The sequence below is a fragment of the Drosophila erecta genome, unplaced genomic scaffold, assembly GCF_003286155.1.
Source record: "Drosophila erecta strain 14021-0224.00,06,07 unplaced genomic scaffold, DereRS2 tig00000000-arrow-pilon, whole genome shotgun sequence".
Classification (NCBI taxonomy): domain Eukaryota; kingdom Metazoa; phylum Arthropoda; class Insecta; order Diptera; family Drosophilidae; genus Drosophila; species Drosophila erecta.
In genome coordinates this window covers 3,248,761-3,263,335 of record NW_020825194.1, presented here as the reverse complement: position 1 = coordinate 3,263,335, position 14,575 = coordinate 3,248,761, and the positions used below count along the sequence as shown (strand labels likewise).

General features: G+C 43.7%; 4 protein-coding genes across 4 annotated transcripts in view; 3 read left to right on the top strand and 1 right to left on the bottom strand.

The window, feature by feature from the left end:
- The first annotated feature begins 1,537 nt into the window (after nt 1–1,537).
- On the top strand, nt 1,538–3,035 carry LOC6555089 (serine protease snake). Its single transcript, XM_001981364.3, has 4 exons — nt 1,538–1,832; nt 1,951–2,224; nt 2,336–2,651; nt 2,736–3,035. The coding sequence occupies exons 1-4, from the start codon at nt 1,694–1,696 to the stop codon at nt 3,009–3,011; spliced, it is 1,005 nt and encodes a 334-aa protein (XP_001981400.1). The 5' UTR covers nt 1,538–1,693; the 3' UTR covers nt 3,012–3,035.
- A 224-nt stretch (nt 3,036–3,259) lies between these two features.
- LOC6555088 (NAD-dependent protein deacetylase Sirt7) lies at nt 3,260–6,202 on the top strand. Its single transcript, XM_001981363.3, has 2 exons — nt 3,260–3,707; nt 3,907–6,202. Exons 1-2 carry the CDS (start codon nt 3,549–3,551, stop codon nt 6,055–6,057), a joined length of 2,310 nt encoding a protein of 769 aa, XP_001981399.1. The 5' UTR covers nt 3,260–3,548; the 3' UTR covers nt 6,058–6,202.
- A 428-nt stretch (nt 6,203–6,630) lies between these two features.
- Nucleotides 6,631–10,520, bottom strand: LOC6555087 (cullin-5). Its single transcript, XM_001981362.3, has 7 exons — nt 10,355–10,520; nt 8,681–10,284; nt 8,400–8,520; nt 7,982–8,339; nt 7,747–7,925; nt 7,543–7,692; nt 6,631–7,483 (listed from the first exon to the last, which is right to left on the bottom strand). The coding sequence occupies exons 1-7, from the start codon at nt 10,361–10,363 to the stop codon at nt 7,346–7,348; spliced, it is 2,559 nt and encodes an 852-aa protein (XP_001981398.1). The 5' UTR covers nt 10,364–10,520; the 3' UTR covers nt 6,631–7,345.
- Nucleotides 10,514–14,575, top strand: part of LOC6555015 (mucin-17) — a 44,444-nt gene continuing 40,382 nt past the window's right edge. Inside the window, exons 1-2 of the mRNA XM_001981361.3 lie at nt 10,514–10,621; nt 11,275–12,094. Coding sequence (XP_001981397.3) covers nt 12,064–12,094 — 31 coding nt within the window. The 5' untranslated portion in view covers nt 10,514–10,621; nt 11,275–12,063. The remainder of the gene's footprint in view (nt 10,622–11,274; nt 12,095–14,575) is intronic.

Sequence of the window (14,575 nt, the reverse complement as noted above, 5' to 3'; positions counted from 1 at the left end):
AAATTTGAATGCAGATTTTTAGAGAATTGCTTTACAAACATTTAGAGGTATGCCACTTCAAAATCCGATTAAGATAAGTTGTGTTATGGAGTCTTGAACTTCAGCCTTCGGCCATTTTTGAACTTTTTTGAATTTCTACAATAATACATCAGAAAAATTACAAAAAAATCAAAGAAAAATAAATTTCTAAATTTGAATGCAGATTTTTAGAGAATTGCTTTACAAACATTTAGAGGTATGCCACTTCAAAATCCGATTAAGATCAGTTGAGTTATGGAGTCTTGAACTTCAGCCTTCGGCCATTTTTGAACTTTTTTAAATTTCTACAACATAATACATCAGAAAAATTACAAAAAAATCAAAAAAAAATAAATTTCTAAATTTGAATGCAGATTTTTAGAGAATTGCGCCAGAAACATTTAGAGGTATGCCACTTCAAAATCCGATTAAGATCAGTGGAGTTATGGAGTCTTGAACTTCAGCCTTCGGCCATTTTTGAACTTTTTTGAATTTCATCAGAAAAATTACAAAAAATTAAAAAAAAAATTAATTTTTAAATTTAAATGCAGATTTTTAGAGAATTGCGCCAGAAACATTTAGAGGTATGCCACTTCAAAATCCGATTAAGATTAGTTGAGTTATAAAGCTTAGAACTTCAGCCTTGGGACATTTCTTAATTTTTTTGAATTTCTACAACATCATACATCAGAAAAATTACAAAAAAATGTAAAAAAATTAATTTCTAAATTTAAATGCAGATTTTTAGAGAATTGCGCCAGAAACATTTAGAGGTATGCCACTTCAAAATCCGATTAAGATTAGTTGAGTTATAAAGCTTAGAACTTCAGCCTTGGGACATTTCTTAATTTTTTTGAATTTCTACAACATCATACATCAGAAAAATTACAAAAAAATGTAAAAAAAATTAATTTCTAAATTTAAATGCAGATTTTTAGAGAATTGCGCCAGAAACATTTAGAGGTATGCCACTTTAAAATTCGATTAGGATTAGTTGAGTTATAGAGTTTAGAAATTCAGCCTTGGTACATTTTTTAATTTTTTTGAATTTCTACAACATCATACATCAGAAAAATTACAAAAAAAGATGGAATGCTAAAGTCGAGCTATCAGATACCCCTTACTCAGCTAGGGGATGTGCGAAATATCGGTAATTCATAATTTTCTGGAATATCGGTAAAAATTGCGAATAAATTAAGAAATTAAAAAAAAAAATTGTTCAAAAGTGTGGGCGTGATAGTTTTGTGCGGTTTGTGGTCGCAGCAACATTGGGATAATAAACAATAAACTTGCGCTGCGTCTATGTCTCTGAAAGCTGCATACTTAATGTCAACATTCTAGCTTTTGTAGATCCTGAGATCGAGGCGTTCATACAGACAAGACGGACGGCCAGTTCGACTCGGCTATTGATCGTGATCAAGAATATATATACTTTATATGTTCGGACACGCTTTCTTCTGCCTGTTACATACATTTAAACGAATCTAGTATTCCCTTTTACTCTACGAGTAACGGGTATAATAAAGTCATCCTATTTGCTTACCCACTTATAAGAAGTATAAACAAAACCGTTTTGTTGTGGAATAATAGCGGTAAGAGCGGGGATTTCATTAGCGTTTACCCGCTTTAGACTCGCCTCCAATGGGGATTCCGCAGCTAATCGATCGTTAACTAAATGGGAGCTAAACCCGTTCGGATCGCACAGTCGATCACCGATCGCCACCTGAAGATGAAGATGAGGAGACTGTTCTCCCAGCTGATCGTTGCGCTGGCATGTGTTTTTGGTCATCAGCTGGATATGGATATTGTCGGATGTAAGTGGACAAAGAAGTAGCCATCAATTTGCAAGTGGTCTTAAGGATCTTGTGTACCCTCAAGAGGAATTAATTTCCTATTATAGTCACCTGAAATTCCCAATTTGTCCAACTTCAGCTTGCACGAGATACAAAAAGAGCATTTTTGAGGAGAGAATCGAATTCGGATTCCTGTTCCCCGGGTCTCCGATTGAGAGTCGGATCTTAGACAACTGCAGGAGCTACACGCCGCTCATCGTCGGTGGTCATCCGGCCCAGCCCAGGGAATTTCCGCACATGGCACGCTTGGGGCGTCGCCAAGATCCGAGCAGCCGTTCCGACTGGTTTTGTGGTGGCGTTTTGATCAGCGAACGGTTCGTCTTAACCGCAGCTCACTGCTTGGAATCGGAAAAGTAAGTAGGGACTTTTTGCTGGCTCAAGCTTCGATTAACATTATACAATCAAAATCAAAATCAAAATCAATCAAAATCAAATACTCACTTTGATTTCACATATTCGATCAGGGGAGAGGTGAATGTTGTGCGATTGGGCGAACTCGATTTCGATTCGTTCGATGAGGATGCGGCGCCCAGAGACTATATGGTTGCTGGGTATATAACCCATCCGACCTACGAAGATCCGGAGTTCTATAATGATATTGGACTTGTCAAACTGATGGAGGCCGTGGTCTTTGACCTGTATAAGCATCCGGCCTGTCTGCCGTTTCAGGATGAACGCTCCTCCGACTCCTTCATAGCCGTGGGCTGGGGCAGCACTGGCCTGGCCCTGAAGCCATCCCCCCAGCTGCTGAAGGTGAAGTTGCAGCGCTACGGAAATGGGGTATGTAAAATGGCATAGGCCATTTAAAAGTTGTACATCTAAATCGAACTAAAATAAATATATAAATCACTTATACATACATAGGTGTGCAAGAAACTGCTTACACGGCAGCTGGAGGAGTTCCCTCGAGGATTTGATGCAAACAACCAACTCTGTGTGGGTTCCGAGATGGCCCAGGACACCTGTAACGGCGACTCGGGAGGTCCTTTGCTTCTGTACCATCGGGAATATCCCTGCATGTACGTAGTTGTGGGAATCACATCAGCCGGGTTGTCCTGCGGGTCACCAGGAATACCCGGAATCTACATACGCGTCTATCCTTATCTAGACTGGATAACCCGAACGTTGGCCACATTTTAAATTGTAGTATATGTGGATCTGATATGATATATCTGATATATGATAATATATAAAATTTTTACTAATTTCTAATAGTATGACAAAACCATGAGCAAAGTTAAACTTAATTACATGACAACTATAGTTATCTGACAAGCTATTCCGCAAACAATTAAAAAGCCCCTTAAACGACTATAATTATAATTACATGTATAATTATTAATAAAGATTGTTTATTTAAAATGTTGTTATCTAACAGTTCGATTAATTTAGAATATCTGTTCAGTGGAAGCGATTCATTCCTTCGGCATCGATAGACCGACCTATCGATGCTGTCATCGATAGTTGTTTACCTTTTTTTCCCAAAAAAAAGAAACATTTACAAAACAAAAGTCGTAGCTGGATTTGGATTGCAAATTACCAATGGCCAAAAGTCTGATTCCGCATGGCGCATAAGGTGTAAGCGGACATCCTGCGCAGGATTCCACATAACACTTTCCCCTTCCTGGCTGCGGCGCACTGTAATTTGCCCCCCATAATTGCCAATTGTGCCGGATCATGGAGAAGGATCTTGACGAGGAAAAACAGCAGGAGCAGCACATGGAGATGGAGCCCAAGCAGGAGATGGACGTGGCGCAGTCTTACATAACGCGGGCCAAAATGAATCCTGCCAAGAAAGATAACGAGAAGCGGCGACGCAAGGATGCCATGCGAAGGGTAATTAGTGCGCCTGTGTGTGTGTTTTTATACGCTTGCAGGTTCCCATTTAGATTGTTATTAAATTACAAAAATCCATTCCAAATAACAATCTTTGATTATCTTCAAGTGTCCAAACGGTGTTTCCTTTAATTTCTTTATTATGCGATAAGCTACGTTCTATATTTCATGCCTATGCTAATCTAAGAAAATGTTCCAGGTCTCGATGATATTGCGAAAATGCGACTCTCTCCGCTCGACCGAAGATCGACAGTTTTTGGAGAAACACCCGGACATGGTGAAGGCGACCAAGAAGCGCAAGGAGCGGGTGGAGATATACAAGGAGCGAGTGGTGGAACGTGAGGATGCGCCGCACCTGATCGAGGCGAAGGTGGAGCAGTTGGCCAACATCATTTCGCAGGCCAAGCATCTAGTTTGCTATACGGGAGCCGGTATCAGCACGGCAGCCCTGATTCCGGACTATCGCGGTAGCCAGGGAATATGGACACTGCTCCAAAAGGGTCAGGACATCGGCGAGCATGATCTGTCCAGCGCGAATCCCACCTACACACACATGGCACTCTATGAACTGCATCGCCGCAGATTGCTGCATCACGTGGTGTCCCAGAATTGCGATGGCCTACATTTGCGATCCGGATTGCCGAGACATTCGTTGTCCGAAATCCATGGAAACATGTACGTGGAGGTGTGCAAGAACTGTCGACCGAATAGTGTTTACTGGCGCCAGTTCGACACCACGGAGATGACCGCCCGCTACTGCCACAAAACCCACCGCTTATGCCATCGCTGCTCAGAGCCTTTGTACGACACCATTGTGCACTTCGGAGAGCGGGGGAACGTGAAGTGGCCATTGAATTGGGCGGGAGCCACTGCAAATGCGCAGCGAGCGGATGTGATTCTCTGCTTAGGCTCCAGTCTTAAGGTTCTCAAGAAGTACACTTGGCTGTGGCAGATGGACCGGCCTACCCGTCAACGGGCCAAGATCTGTGTGGTCAACTTGCAGTGGACGCCCAAGGATGCAATAGCTAGCATTAAGATCAATGGGAAATGTGATCAAGTGATGGCCCAATTGATGCATCTACTCCACATTCCAGTTCCTGTTTACACGAAAGAAAAGGATCCCATTTTCGCACATGCTTCGCTTTTGATGCCCGAGGAACTGCACACACTCACACAACCGTTGCTTAAGAATGCCGATGAGGAAGAGGCTTTTACCACTACCACTGAAGAAACGCAAGACTCCACTATCTCCAGCGAGAGCTGTAGCTATAACTACAGCGATTTTCCCATCGGCAAGGGTCCCCGCATTCGCACACCCATCAAAAATGGTCGAAGGGTTAAGACTAACCTGGAGCTCCGACAGAAATTCAAGCTCCTTAATGGTCAGGACGAGGAAATTAAGGCAGAGAAGGTGAAAACAAATGGGGAGGTTAAAACAGAGAACGACTCCATCACGCAGGAGTCGTCCATTAAAATAGAGACTGAAGTTAAACTGGAGAAAACAGAATGCCAGGACACCATTTTTCAGCAGGAGTTGCAACTTTTGGAGCTGCTGCCCAAGCTTGAACCACTTTCCCTCAAAGAAGAGACGGAGGAAACACCGAGCAATGGTTTTCCAGAGCTGCCAAAACTAGTCGCCATACAGAAAACTCATGCGGAAAGTTTGTCCGCGGTCCCAATTGAAACAAGACTAGAGCCGCTTCAGCTGCCACCGTTGGTGCCCATCGGAGCTCCCTTGTCCACACCCTTTGTTGAACCGAAGCTGGTTCTTCCACCTTCCTCTCAATCGTCTAACATACAGATAAAGAGCGAAGGCGATGGTGAATCCAGCACAGAGAACGAGAACGAAGAGGAGGAGGAAAGCGAGCTGGCCCAGGTGGATTTGTTGAGGCAGAACAACGATGAGGAGCTGCTCCGCCAATTACCCACCTGGTACGATGCCAAGTACGCGTACTCTGGTCTGCATAGCATCCTGATCCCACCACCAGCGGATCTTAATATTTGGAACTCGCAGGTGGTGCCGAACTTTGCGATGAACAGATCCGCTGCCAGTTGTTTCTTCTGTTTTGATCGGTACGCGGAGCTAGAGTGCCAGTTCTATAGGCGTTGGAACCTCAGTCAGCGCAAACACAAAAAACGGGCCAGGAGCGGTCGATTCGTCGTCTGTGAGTGCTGTCCAACTTCCGACGACGACGATGACTACGATGAGAATATATCCTTGGCACACATAGCGGCGGCGGAAACGGCCAAGCGAAGACAGCAGCTCAGCACGAGTTTTCCACGCAAACTGGCGCGCACCCAGGCAGGATGGTATGGCAAGGGCTATAAGAAAGGCAGGAAGCGACGGTAGATTCCCATTAATGTACGGCCGTGATCCCTCTCTAAGATAAAAAGGTGGAACAATTAACCTTGAGTCAATGGCTTTTTGAAAACGTTTGATCTTATATTTGATATGAGTATGTTTCTTTTTTACGAAAAAGATCGACCTGCCCTCACCGAGACATATGCTCGCTTCGATAGTATTTTAGCTATAGGATCATAAGTCATAGATGATAGTGCCAGTTAGAATAGGATATGGTTCCTTTTTATTTATACGTGTTTTTTTAAATTACCCGTTTGTCAGTCCTTCACTTCGTTTTTGTCCATTTTTGATATTTACTTTAATTTTAATAGGTTCATTGTGTGTCACAATTGTGTAACTCTTGTCTTGGTATTTTGGTGCACTTTTTGCAGAAATGTATCAGCTAAGTTTTGTCCTTGTTTTAAATTATTTATATAGGTTTTTACTTAAGAGCGCTAACCTAACATCCGCCCCTAAAAATGTAAGTTAAATAAAGAAACTAAGCATTATGGTATAATGATTTTTTATATGAATCCTTTTACTTCAGTTACTAAAACCAAATAGGAATAAAACTGCATTAGATTCGCTTTCATTATGTGTAGAACCAAGTTTATTCATTAACTTAAACATAAAGTATTGCTATTTTAGTTATAGTTTAGCGATCCCGTGTGAGTGAGTGTTTGTGTGTTATTAGGCATTCCATGCTGGGAGCGACCGGAGACAAAGAATTGGCTTCCCCATCAATCTTCAGGAGGTGTGTGAGTCTCACGTGGAACATTGCAAAATACCCAAGAATCAACAGAAGACCAGGCAACGGAAACGAACAAGGGAGAACTACACACATAGAAAACAGCAGGTTGATTAGATTAACGCTATCGATCGATATTTCTCGGGGGCAGGGCGTGGTCGTGGTCGTGGGCGTGGAATTTCCAGGGTGCAAGTAGCGCACAAAACATAATACCTAGAGCTACGCAGAGCAGCCAGTGGGCCAATATAAAAATACAAAGTTTCACAAATACAGATGCATATATGAATACAGGACGTGGACACGAGAAACGACTGCCGATTGGAGTGTGGGTCTTTTAAATGCTCTGAGGACGCAATGTCAGTAGCGAATCACGTTTCCATATAATACAATTATCCAATTCCGTAGACAGAAAAAAGGGCGCGTGCTTTGAGCACGTCGGCGTTGAGATTAAAATCGCAGCAGCGATAGTTTTTGAATAGTGAGGGAATGGAAATGAGAATGACTGCATTGACGGGACTTGAGACTAGAGCCGGGATCAGGAGCAGCTGCTTAAGCTACATAAATAAACATGTTGATATCGTCGTCGTCCCGTCTCATATACTTGTTCTCGATCAGCCACTCCAGCTGCTCCTTGATCATCTTCTTGGACGGCAGGAACATGTTCTTCAATATATCGATGAGTTCACCCTGTGGAAAAGATTTTTTTAAGTCCCTTGAGCGGCATAACTAGCTATCGAACTACAAACCTGCAGCGCTGCGTTGTTCATCCGCTTGCGCACTTTCATGATTTTGATAATGGCCTCTTGTGTGCGCAGAATGCGCAGTTGCACAATGGACTGATTGTCCTCCTGCTGCGAGCGTTCCGTGCTCAATTGCAGGCGCCCTATAAGATTAAGCTGCGGGGGAGAAATCTGGTTATGAACTATAAGATAGGTAATATTTATATTCACCTTTCCACGGCGCTGGGACTTGCCATTCTTGACAATGGCAAACTCCTGATTAATATAGAACATTGTGTTCTCGGCAAAGTCCTTGGGCGAACTGATGGCCACCGGTTCCATGAGCAGGATCTGTTTCTTAATCTTGGGAAACGCCACCAGCGACCACAACGTTCGCCTCAGTTCGGGATCTTAAAAGTACACAACTAATTAGCACGGAAACGTAAAGTAAATATGCAATCCTAACCTGGTAGTTCTGTGGCCAGGCGGAGATTCTCGTAGGAAATTTTGTCGTGCTGACGCTGATTCCAGGCAAACAAGACGGCCATCTGGAAAGTGGTCACATCCAGATCGTAGCGCCCAAAGTTATTCACAAAGGTAATAGTGCCATTGCTCATGTGATGGTACCACTGCAGCTTACGGCCGGAATGCTTCTTCTTGTAAAACTCCTCCACATCTGGAATATAGTCCTCTAGCTCGATGGGCAGTGAGACCGAGACACGCTCCGAGCAGCGGGCCCAGGCACCAGCATTGAGTATTTTTATGTTGATAGCATCGTGCCGACTTATCGAGGTGCGGAATTGAGTATTTAAATCTTCGCTGACCTGCATATGAAAGGGGAAAATGAATAAACAGGTCCCAAACATCAATCTGGTAGAACCCACCTTTATGTCCTGGAACATGCGTGCCAGCCGATTCACGTAGTCCGCCGGCATGCCCACCTCTCGCAGCCACTCGACAATGTCCTCCTCCTTTTCGCTGTCCGCACTGGTGCCCAGAATCAAGCTGTAATTGGAGGGAACAAGAAAATGATATCAATGAACTGGGAATATTCTGAATATTGTCTGAGTTGAGTAACCTTGCAATCGAATAAATCATATTTACTTTTCCCTGTACAGTTTTTTAAAGTACTCGCTTCAATTATATCATTAAGAAGTCAACTTACCGTCTCGTCAAATGAACTTTGTGATAGCGCATAAAGACGTCCTTGTTGTTTACGTACTTCAGGACCAGCAGGACATCGCGCAGACGGGCGTCGATCTGTTCGCTGGTGAGGCGCTTGCTGAGCGGCGTTCGCCGCAGCAGCATGTCGCAGTAGTTTGCCAGTAGTTCCGGACATTTGCTCTCCGGCGCTGTGTATTTTACACCCCGATTGGCGATACTCGTGGGCAGCTCCATCTTGAACACGCTGGTGTCGTTGACTACCGTCTTAAAAGCTATGTCGCGGGCAGTGAGGAAGCGGGGATCGTCATTGAAGGCGTTGCGCACTAGGTCGCTGAACTTGTTGAAGAGCTCAAGAAGCCGTTCAACGTACTTTTCCGAGTCCTGGGTGATCACCTCTGAAGCGGACAGCATATCGGCCAGTCCGGCGGACATGATATGCCGCTGCAGGTCACCCATCATGGCCTCCACGCCCACGCCATGCATCACCCGATCCATCAGGCGGAACATGAGATTCAATCGCTCCGTTTCATAGTCCCTGATTAAAGCCGGACACTCGGCAATGATGGAGTTCAGGTGATCTACTATAAGCACCTTGACCAGCGTGTAAAAGAGTATATTGAAGCTGCTGGGCTCCAGATACCGCTTGGCCCTGACCTCCTCCTCACGTAACTTTAAGTCAGCGTATTTCATGTAGGCCAACACTCCGTTTTCCTGCTGTTGCTCTGCGGATTTCAAGCGATAGAACTCGGCCGTGGCCTTAAGGTACGCCATCTCAAAGTTCTCCCTGTAAATCTCTAGTTTGTCCTCTGCATTCGAGGAGAGATTCACATAGCTCTCGCGTACCCCTACTACTAGCTGGGCATCGTAGGCATCGCCGTTCCGCTCGGCGTGCACAATCTTCATGGCCGACTCCTGCAGGCGATGTTTGATGTCGTGGAAGATGTGCTTGTTCCACGAGTCCAGCATGAGTTTTCGTACAGGACTGTCCTCCGTGGGGTTTTTCTTGGAAGTAGAGGTGCTGCTGCTGGTGCTCCCACTTCCGGAAGCTACTGCAGCTGCCGCTGCTGAGCTTGTGGAGGCGGATGTGGAGGCTGCAGCAGCGGCGGCTGAAGTGGAGGCTCCAGCTGTGGCTGAGGTGGAGGCTCCTGACTTTCCAGCTTGCCCGCTACAGGATGAGGTTGCTGCCGCCGCAGCGGCACTCGTACTCGCTCCCGAAGCGGAAACAGATGCGGAGGAGCTGCTGCCACTGGACGAGGGCTTCACCTGGGGCGACTGCTCCAGCTGGCGGAAGGGCAACGGCAGGTAGTTGGACTGTGTAAAGAACTTGCGCCACTCTACAATGTAGGTGGCCAGAAGGGCTTGCTCGCCCCGTTGCGCTTGCACCTGGCTTTGGGCCTGGACGATGAACTCAACGATGTCCTGCTGCAGGCAGTCGTAGATCTTGGCCGCACCCTTCTCGTCCCACAGGCACACGAAGTGGACGCCGAAGAATAGGTCCTGCCATTCGCGCTGCGACACCGTATCCTGGCGCAGCAGCTTCAAAACTATTCGCCTTTTGTCCGGCCAAACCTCCTCGAAGATGTCCCTGTCCCGTTTCCCGATTGCCTGCCGTACAGGAAGATATAGGTGCATACTGAACTCTATATACGTTTTAATCGCCGATCAGGTCACTTACCCGTAGCATTTTGATCGTAGCAATCTCTTTGTTTTTGTTGCTGCGTCCGCTTCACTTCATTTATATTTATTTTTTGTAATTAGGCGATACGATACGATAGTTGGCTATCGACCAGTGTTGGTAAAATACCGCGAAATGGGCTTATCGCCTAATCGACCAATCGATTTCGGGCAGTCGATACAACAACAGTTCGGAGTGCAGCAAAAGTGCGGGAAATCTGCGGAAATGCTATTAATCGAACATTAAGGGATAACTCGCCCAGCCGCGGTAATAATAATCAAGGAGAAATGGAAAATAATACAAAGTTGTCTTGTCAAGGGTTTTGTGAAGTTCGCTAGTTTGCCCAGTTCGTTTTGCTTTTTTTCTTCTCTACCTCTTCGTGCGCGAGTGAGACGAAATCAGTACTAGCAGACATCTCGCTCTAGCACACGTCCCCGACCTAATGTCTGGTCTGCATTGTTTTCAGGGTTGTCAGATGTCGCGATATACTCAGTTCCGTATTTAAAAATATCGTTTACCATTTCATGTTGTGTTATAAATATGTAGATTTTAGTGCGGAAAGTTTTATGGTTTTCTTTATATTCTCAATTGATTAACTAGTAAAATAAAGTTATTTATCTACCTAATTTTTTTACGTTAGTGCCGTCCCGCTGTTTATTTACAACCAGAAAAAGGTCTACGCAGACAGGTGTCAACCCTAGATTTCATAGTTTATCGTAAACAACGCGCTTAAATTGTTATAAATCACTAAACGGTTTCAGGACTGTTATTAAGATGACTATTGTATTTATTAACAATGAATTCTTGAACAAAACCATAATTTTGGAGTGAAAACAATCGATGGCTGCGAGGCAAACATCGATTCTGTCAGTTTTCTAGATACATCGATAGTATCGAATAACCATCGGCTTCTCTTCCAGCTCTAGCATTCATCATTTCCCTTTGTTTGCGGCGGCGGCGCTCGTTGTACGGCCGTGCGAATCGAAAGAAAATCGCATTAAATCGCGGAAAGTGCACAAGCCCCGTGCGGCAATGTAAATAAACAAGGCTCTGATGAGCAGTTGCCGATCAAGTGCTTCGATTAGCCAGCAAAATGTGCGTAGAAGGCGAGATTCAGTGACGAAAACAACAACTACGTGCTGCTGCGTTCATTGACGTGACGCGCGAGCGTGAGTGTGTGCGTGCGTGTGTGTTTGTGTGTGTGTGCTGGCTGCTGGCGAGTGCGTGTGTGTGTGCTCCCCATATGTGTGTTGTCGAAAAGCGTTTTTCAAACAACAAGCCAGCAACAAACAAATCACAACAGCACGTCACAAATTGCAATAGAAGCAGAAGCAGCAACACCTCAAATTCAATAAAAAGGCCCCCCAACAACAGCATCTGTCGTGTTCTCAGAGAGTGAGAAAAAGAAAGAGCGTGCAAGAGTGAGAGAGGGGGCAAAAAGAAAGTCAACAGTCGCGTGTGAAATGAAATTCGAAAGATGCCCGCGTGTGTGTGTGTTGAGTGTATAGAATTGAGTAAGAAGCAGCGCGGCAAAAGGAAATAAGCAAAAGCAATAGCCAAGAGGAACCAACAACCAGCAGCAACAGCAGCAACAAATTAACCAATGAATCAATCAAAATTGGCATAATTTGCATTCGCCGACGTTATTGTCTCTAAAACCCCCCTGAAAAAACACCACACAACAGAAGAGCAGCACAAATCTTTTGCCAATGAGTCGCAGACAGTCATTGGATCGACCAGGTGAGAAAATGCCAATCACACACACATTAAAAAAAAAACTACGAATAGAAAAAACCAAACTCGTAATCACGCTTTCTGAGAGCGAGAGCGAGAGCATGCAGCATCCGATTCTGATTTTAAAAATGCACTTGCGCACGTTCTCTTGGCCGCTATTCTCGCTGCTTCGCTCTCGCTGCTCTTTCGGGCTAAAAATAAATGCTGGCTGCGCAGCTGCTCCCAAACACTTGAACTTTGTAAACACCTCCGACACTCCAACAATTCGGCCATTGTACAGTGACAAAAACCAGCGCAATTATGAGTTTTCATCAAAAAACAAAATCACTGAAAACTATAAATGAATGCAAGGGGCGGCTGTCCGCTCTCCACTCGCTCGCCATTCTATTTTTAACCTGAGTTTCATCACTCTCGAGCGGGGAAAAGAGAAAGTATCTGTCACTGTCTTAAGCAGATGTAAATGTGCCTCTGATAGCCATAGCATTTATGCACTGTGTGTGCATGTGTGTGTGTGTCTGGGAAGAAAGCAGCAGATCACAAAATCACCAACTTTGGTTTGTCTGTTTGTGCTTTGTTTTCGCCAGGGCAATTAGTATTATGGCCGAATAATTCCATGGTAAAAGTCAGTCGCTTGAAACTCGGTCTGTTTTGTTTGAAGCACTTATCGGAAGTTCATACAAATGGAACAAAATGCTTAGAAAAAAGTTCTTTAATATGTTCTATATACATAAAAGATTCAAAGTAAACTTTTTAAAATGCATTTAGCTATCTGCTGCTATAGCTATGTATATAGCTCATATACTCAGCTAATTAGCTATTAATCTATTCAGCTAGCTCTGAAAATATTTTTGTGATTATTCTTTAGATTTAGTGTTGGAAAAGAATCTATATCACAAAAACAACGATAGTATTGGGCTTAGACATAGCTGCTTGGCGTTGAGGAATGCTGTCCACTTATCAGCTGCAATTAGCGATGAATGTTGAATGCAAGCCGTGCATTGCTAGGGAACTCAGACTGTCCGGCCCCTCCACACGCACACACACTAACATTCACGTAACACATACACACTCCCACGCTATGTTCCTTTAATTTATTTATAACATTCAATGTGAACTCTACTCAAGCGCCAGAGCCAAACGGCACAAACAATTTTCGATGCAAGGCAACAAAAACAGGGGACCAGCAGTCGCGTTTGCTTGATTTTTTTATTATTTTCCACTTTGTAGGTCAGGGTTGTCGTGTGTAATGTAAAACGTGCCAGCAAATTGAATGAATAAGCGTGGCTATTCCACTGCAAGTGCATTGACAACAATTGCAGGGTATTGCCAGAAACTAAAGCCACAGCCAAATAAATAAGGCATAGAATAAAATCTACTGTACAGTACTGTAGTGTGCCATGCTTAATTGGTGTATAGAATTTCGCGTGATTGCCAATTGCAGTTGATAACCGGTTTGCGTCGGGCTAAACCCAACTCGATAATGATTTATGTTATTCCCCAATGACTTCCGTTTCCACTTATATTAAATGTAACCAGCCTGTTGCTTTATTTTAACTTGTAAACTATAGCAAAAATATATAGCACGATAAGCTGAAAATATGCCATTTTGAATATTTTTGGATACGTTTACTATATGATAGTTTGCATTAGAAATTTCTTTATTGGTTAAAGACTAAACAAATTAATTCAGAAGTGACAACGGATTTTTTTTTACCTATAGTGCTCGTCTTGCTGCGATTTCCTAATCTGCACTGACCCTATTTCCACGCACTACCCGGAACGTTATCGATATTTACACTGTTTACATGCGATACGATGGTGGTTATACAAAGACGTGTTGGCAGTGTGTACACTGGAAATGTTTTCCATCTACCGGTTGATGGATTGTTATTATTGCGGCCGGGGCATAACGCTCTGGAATTTGGGTTTAAACTCGATTTAGAAAGCGGATCGAGGGAATACACCCTTGGCATTCATTTGGTGGAGGCGTTGCGGCCAATCTGATTCGATTTGTTTTGTTATTGCCTCGATTTTCGCGCTGTCTTCTTCGCGTTGACGCGTGACAAAGAGTCATTAAGTTCTGTTTAAGGTGAAATCGATTTTCCGGGCCATTAGGCGCCATTAGAATCGACGCTTATTTGAATTTTCACATTGTTTAATTATTATTGCGACGACAACTTTGGTAGGCATTATTTATTAATCAATAAACAAAATAAAACCTTATCAAGGTTATTTTTTATTATATTTCGTAATGTCGACATGTTTATGTGGAATTTACTAGCTGATAAGCAGTAACTTGTTGCCTTTTTCAAGTGCAAATACCGTAGATGTTGGATAATTTATTAAAGAAATTTATCATTTACAAGGTATCTGGTTTTGTTTAAATAATAATGAAAAATCGTGACTCAGCTCGTATTTCTATGAAATTTCGATGACTCATTAGAGTTTCTTGTATGCAAAGTAATTTGTATGTGTATTTGCCTAAAA

Excerpts from the sequence above, each read along its gene's own strand:
- LOC6555089 (XM_001981364.3), top strand. The coding sequence starts at position 1,694 with ATGGGAGCTAAACCCGTTCGGATCGCACAGTCGATCACCGATCGCCAC. Across the intron at positions 1,833-1,950 it reads GGATATGGATATTGTCGGAT|CTTGCACGAGATACAAAAAG; the intron begins GTAAGTGGACAA and ends GTCCAACTTCAG. Across the intron at positions 2,652-2,735 it reads TGCAGCGCTACGGAAATGGG|GTGTGCAAGAAACTGCTTAC; the intron begins GTATGTAAAATG and ends ATACATACATAG.
- LOC6555088 (XM_001981363.3), top strand. The coding sequence starts at position 3,549 with ATGGAGAAGGATCTTGACGAGGAAAAACAGCAGGAGCAGCACATGGAG. Across the intron at positions 3,708-3,906 it reads GCAAGGATGCCATGCGAAGG|GTCTCGATGATATTGCGAAA; the intron begins GTAATTAGTGCG and ends AAAATGTTCCAG.
- LOC6555087 (XM_001981362.3), bottom strand. Across the intron at positions 8,521-8,680 it reads AAAGTTCATTTGACGAGACG|CTTGATTCTGGGCACCAGTG; the intron begins GTAAGTTGACTT and ends CTCCAATTACAG. Across the intron at positions 7,484-7,542 it reads TGAACAACGCAGCGCTGCAG|GGTGAACTCATCGATATATT; the intron begins GTTTGTAGTTCG and ends TCTTTTCCACAG.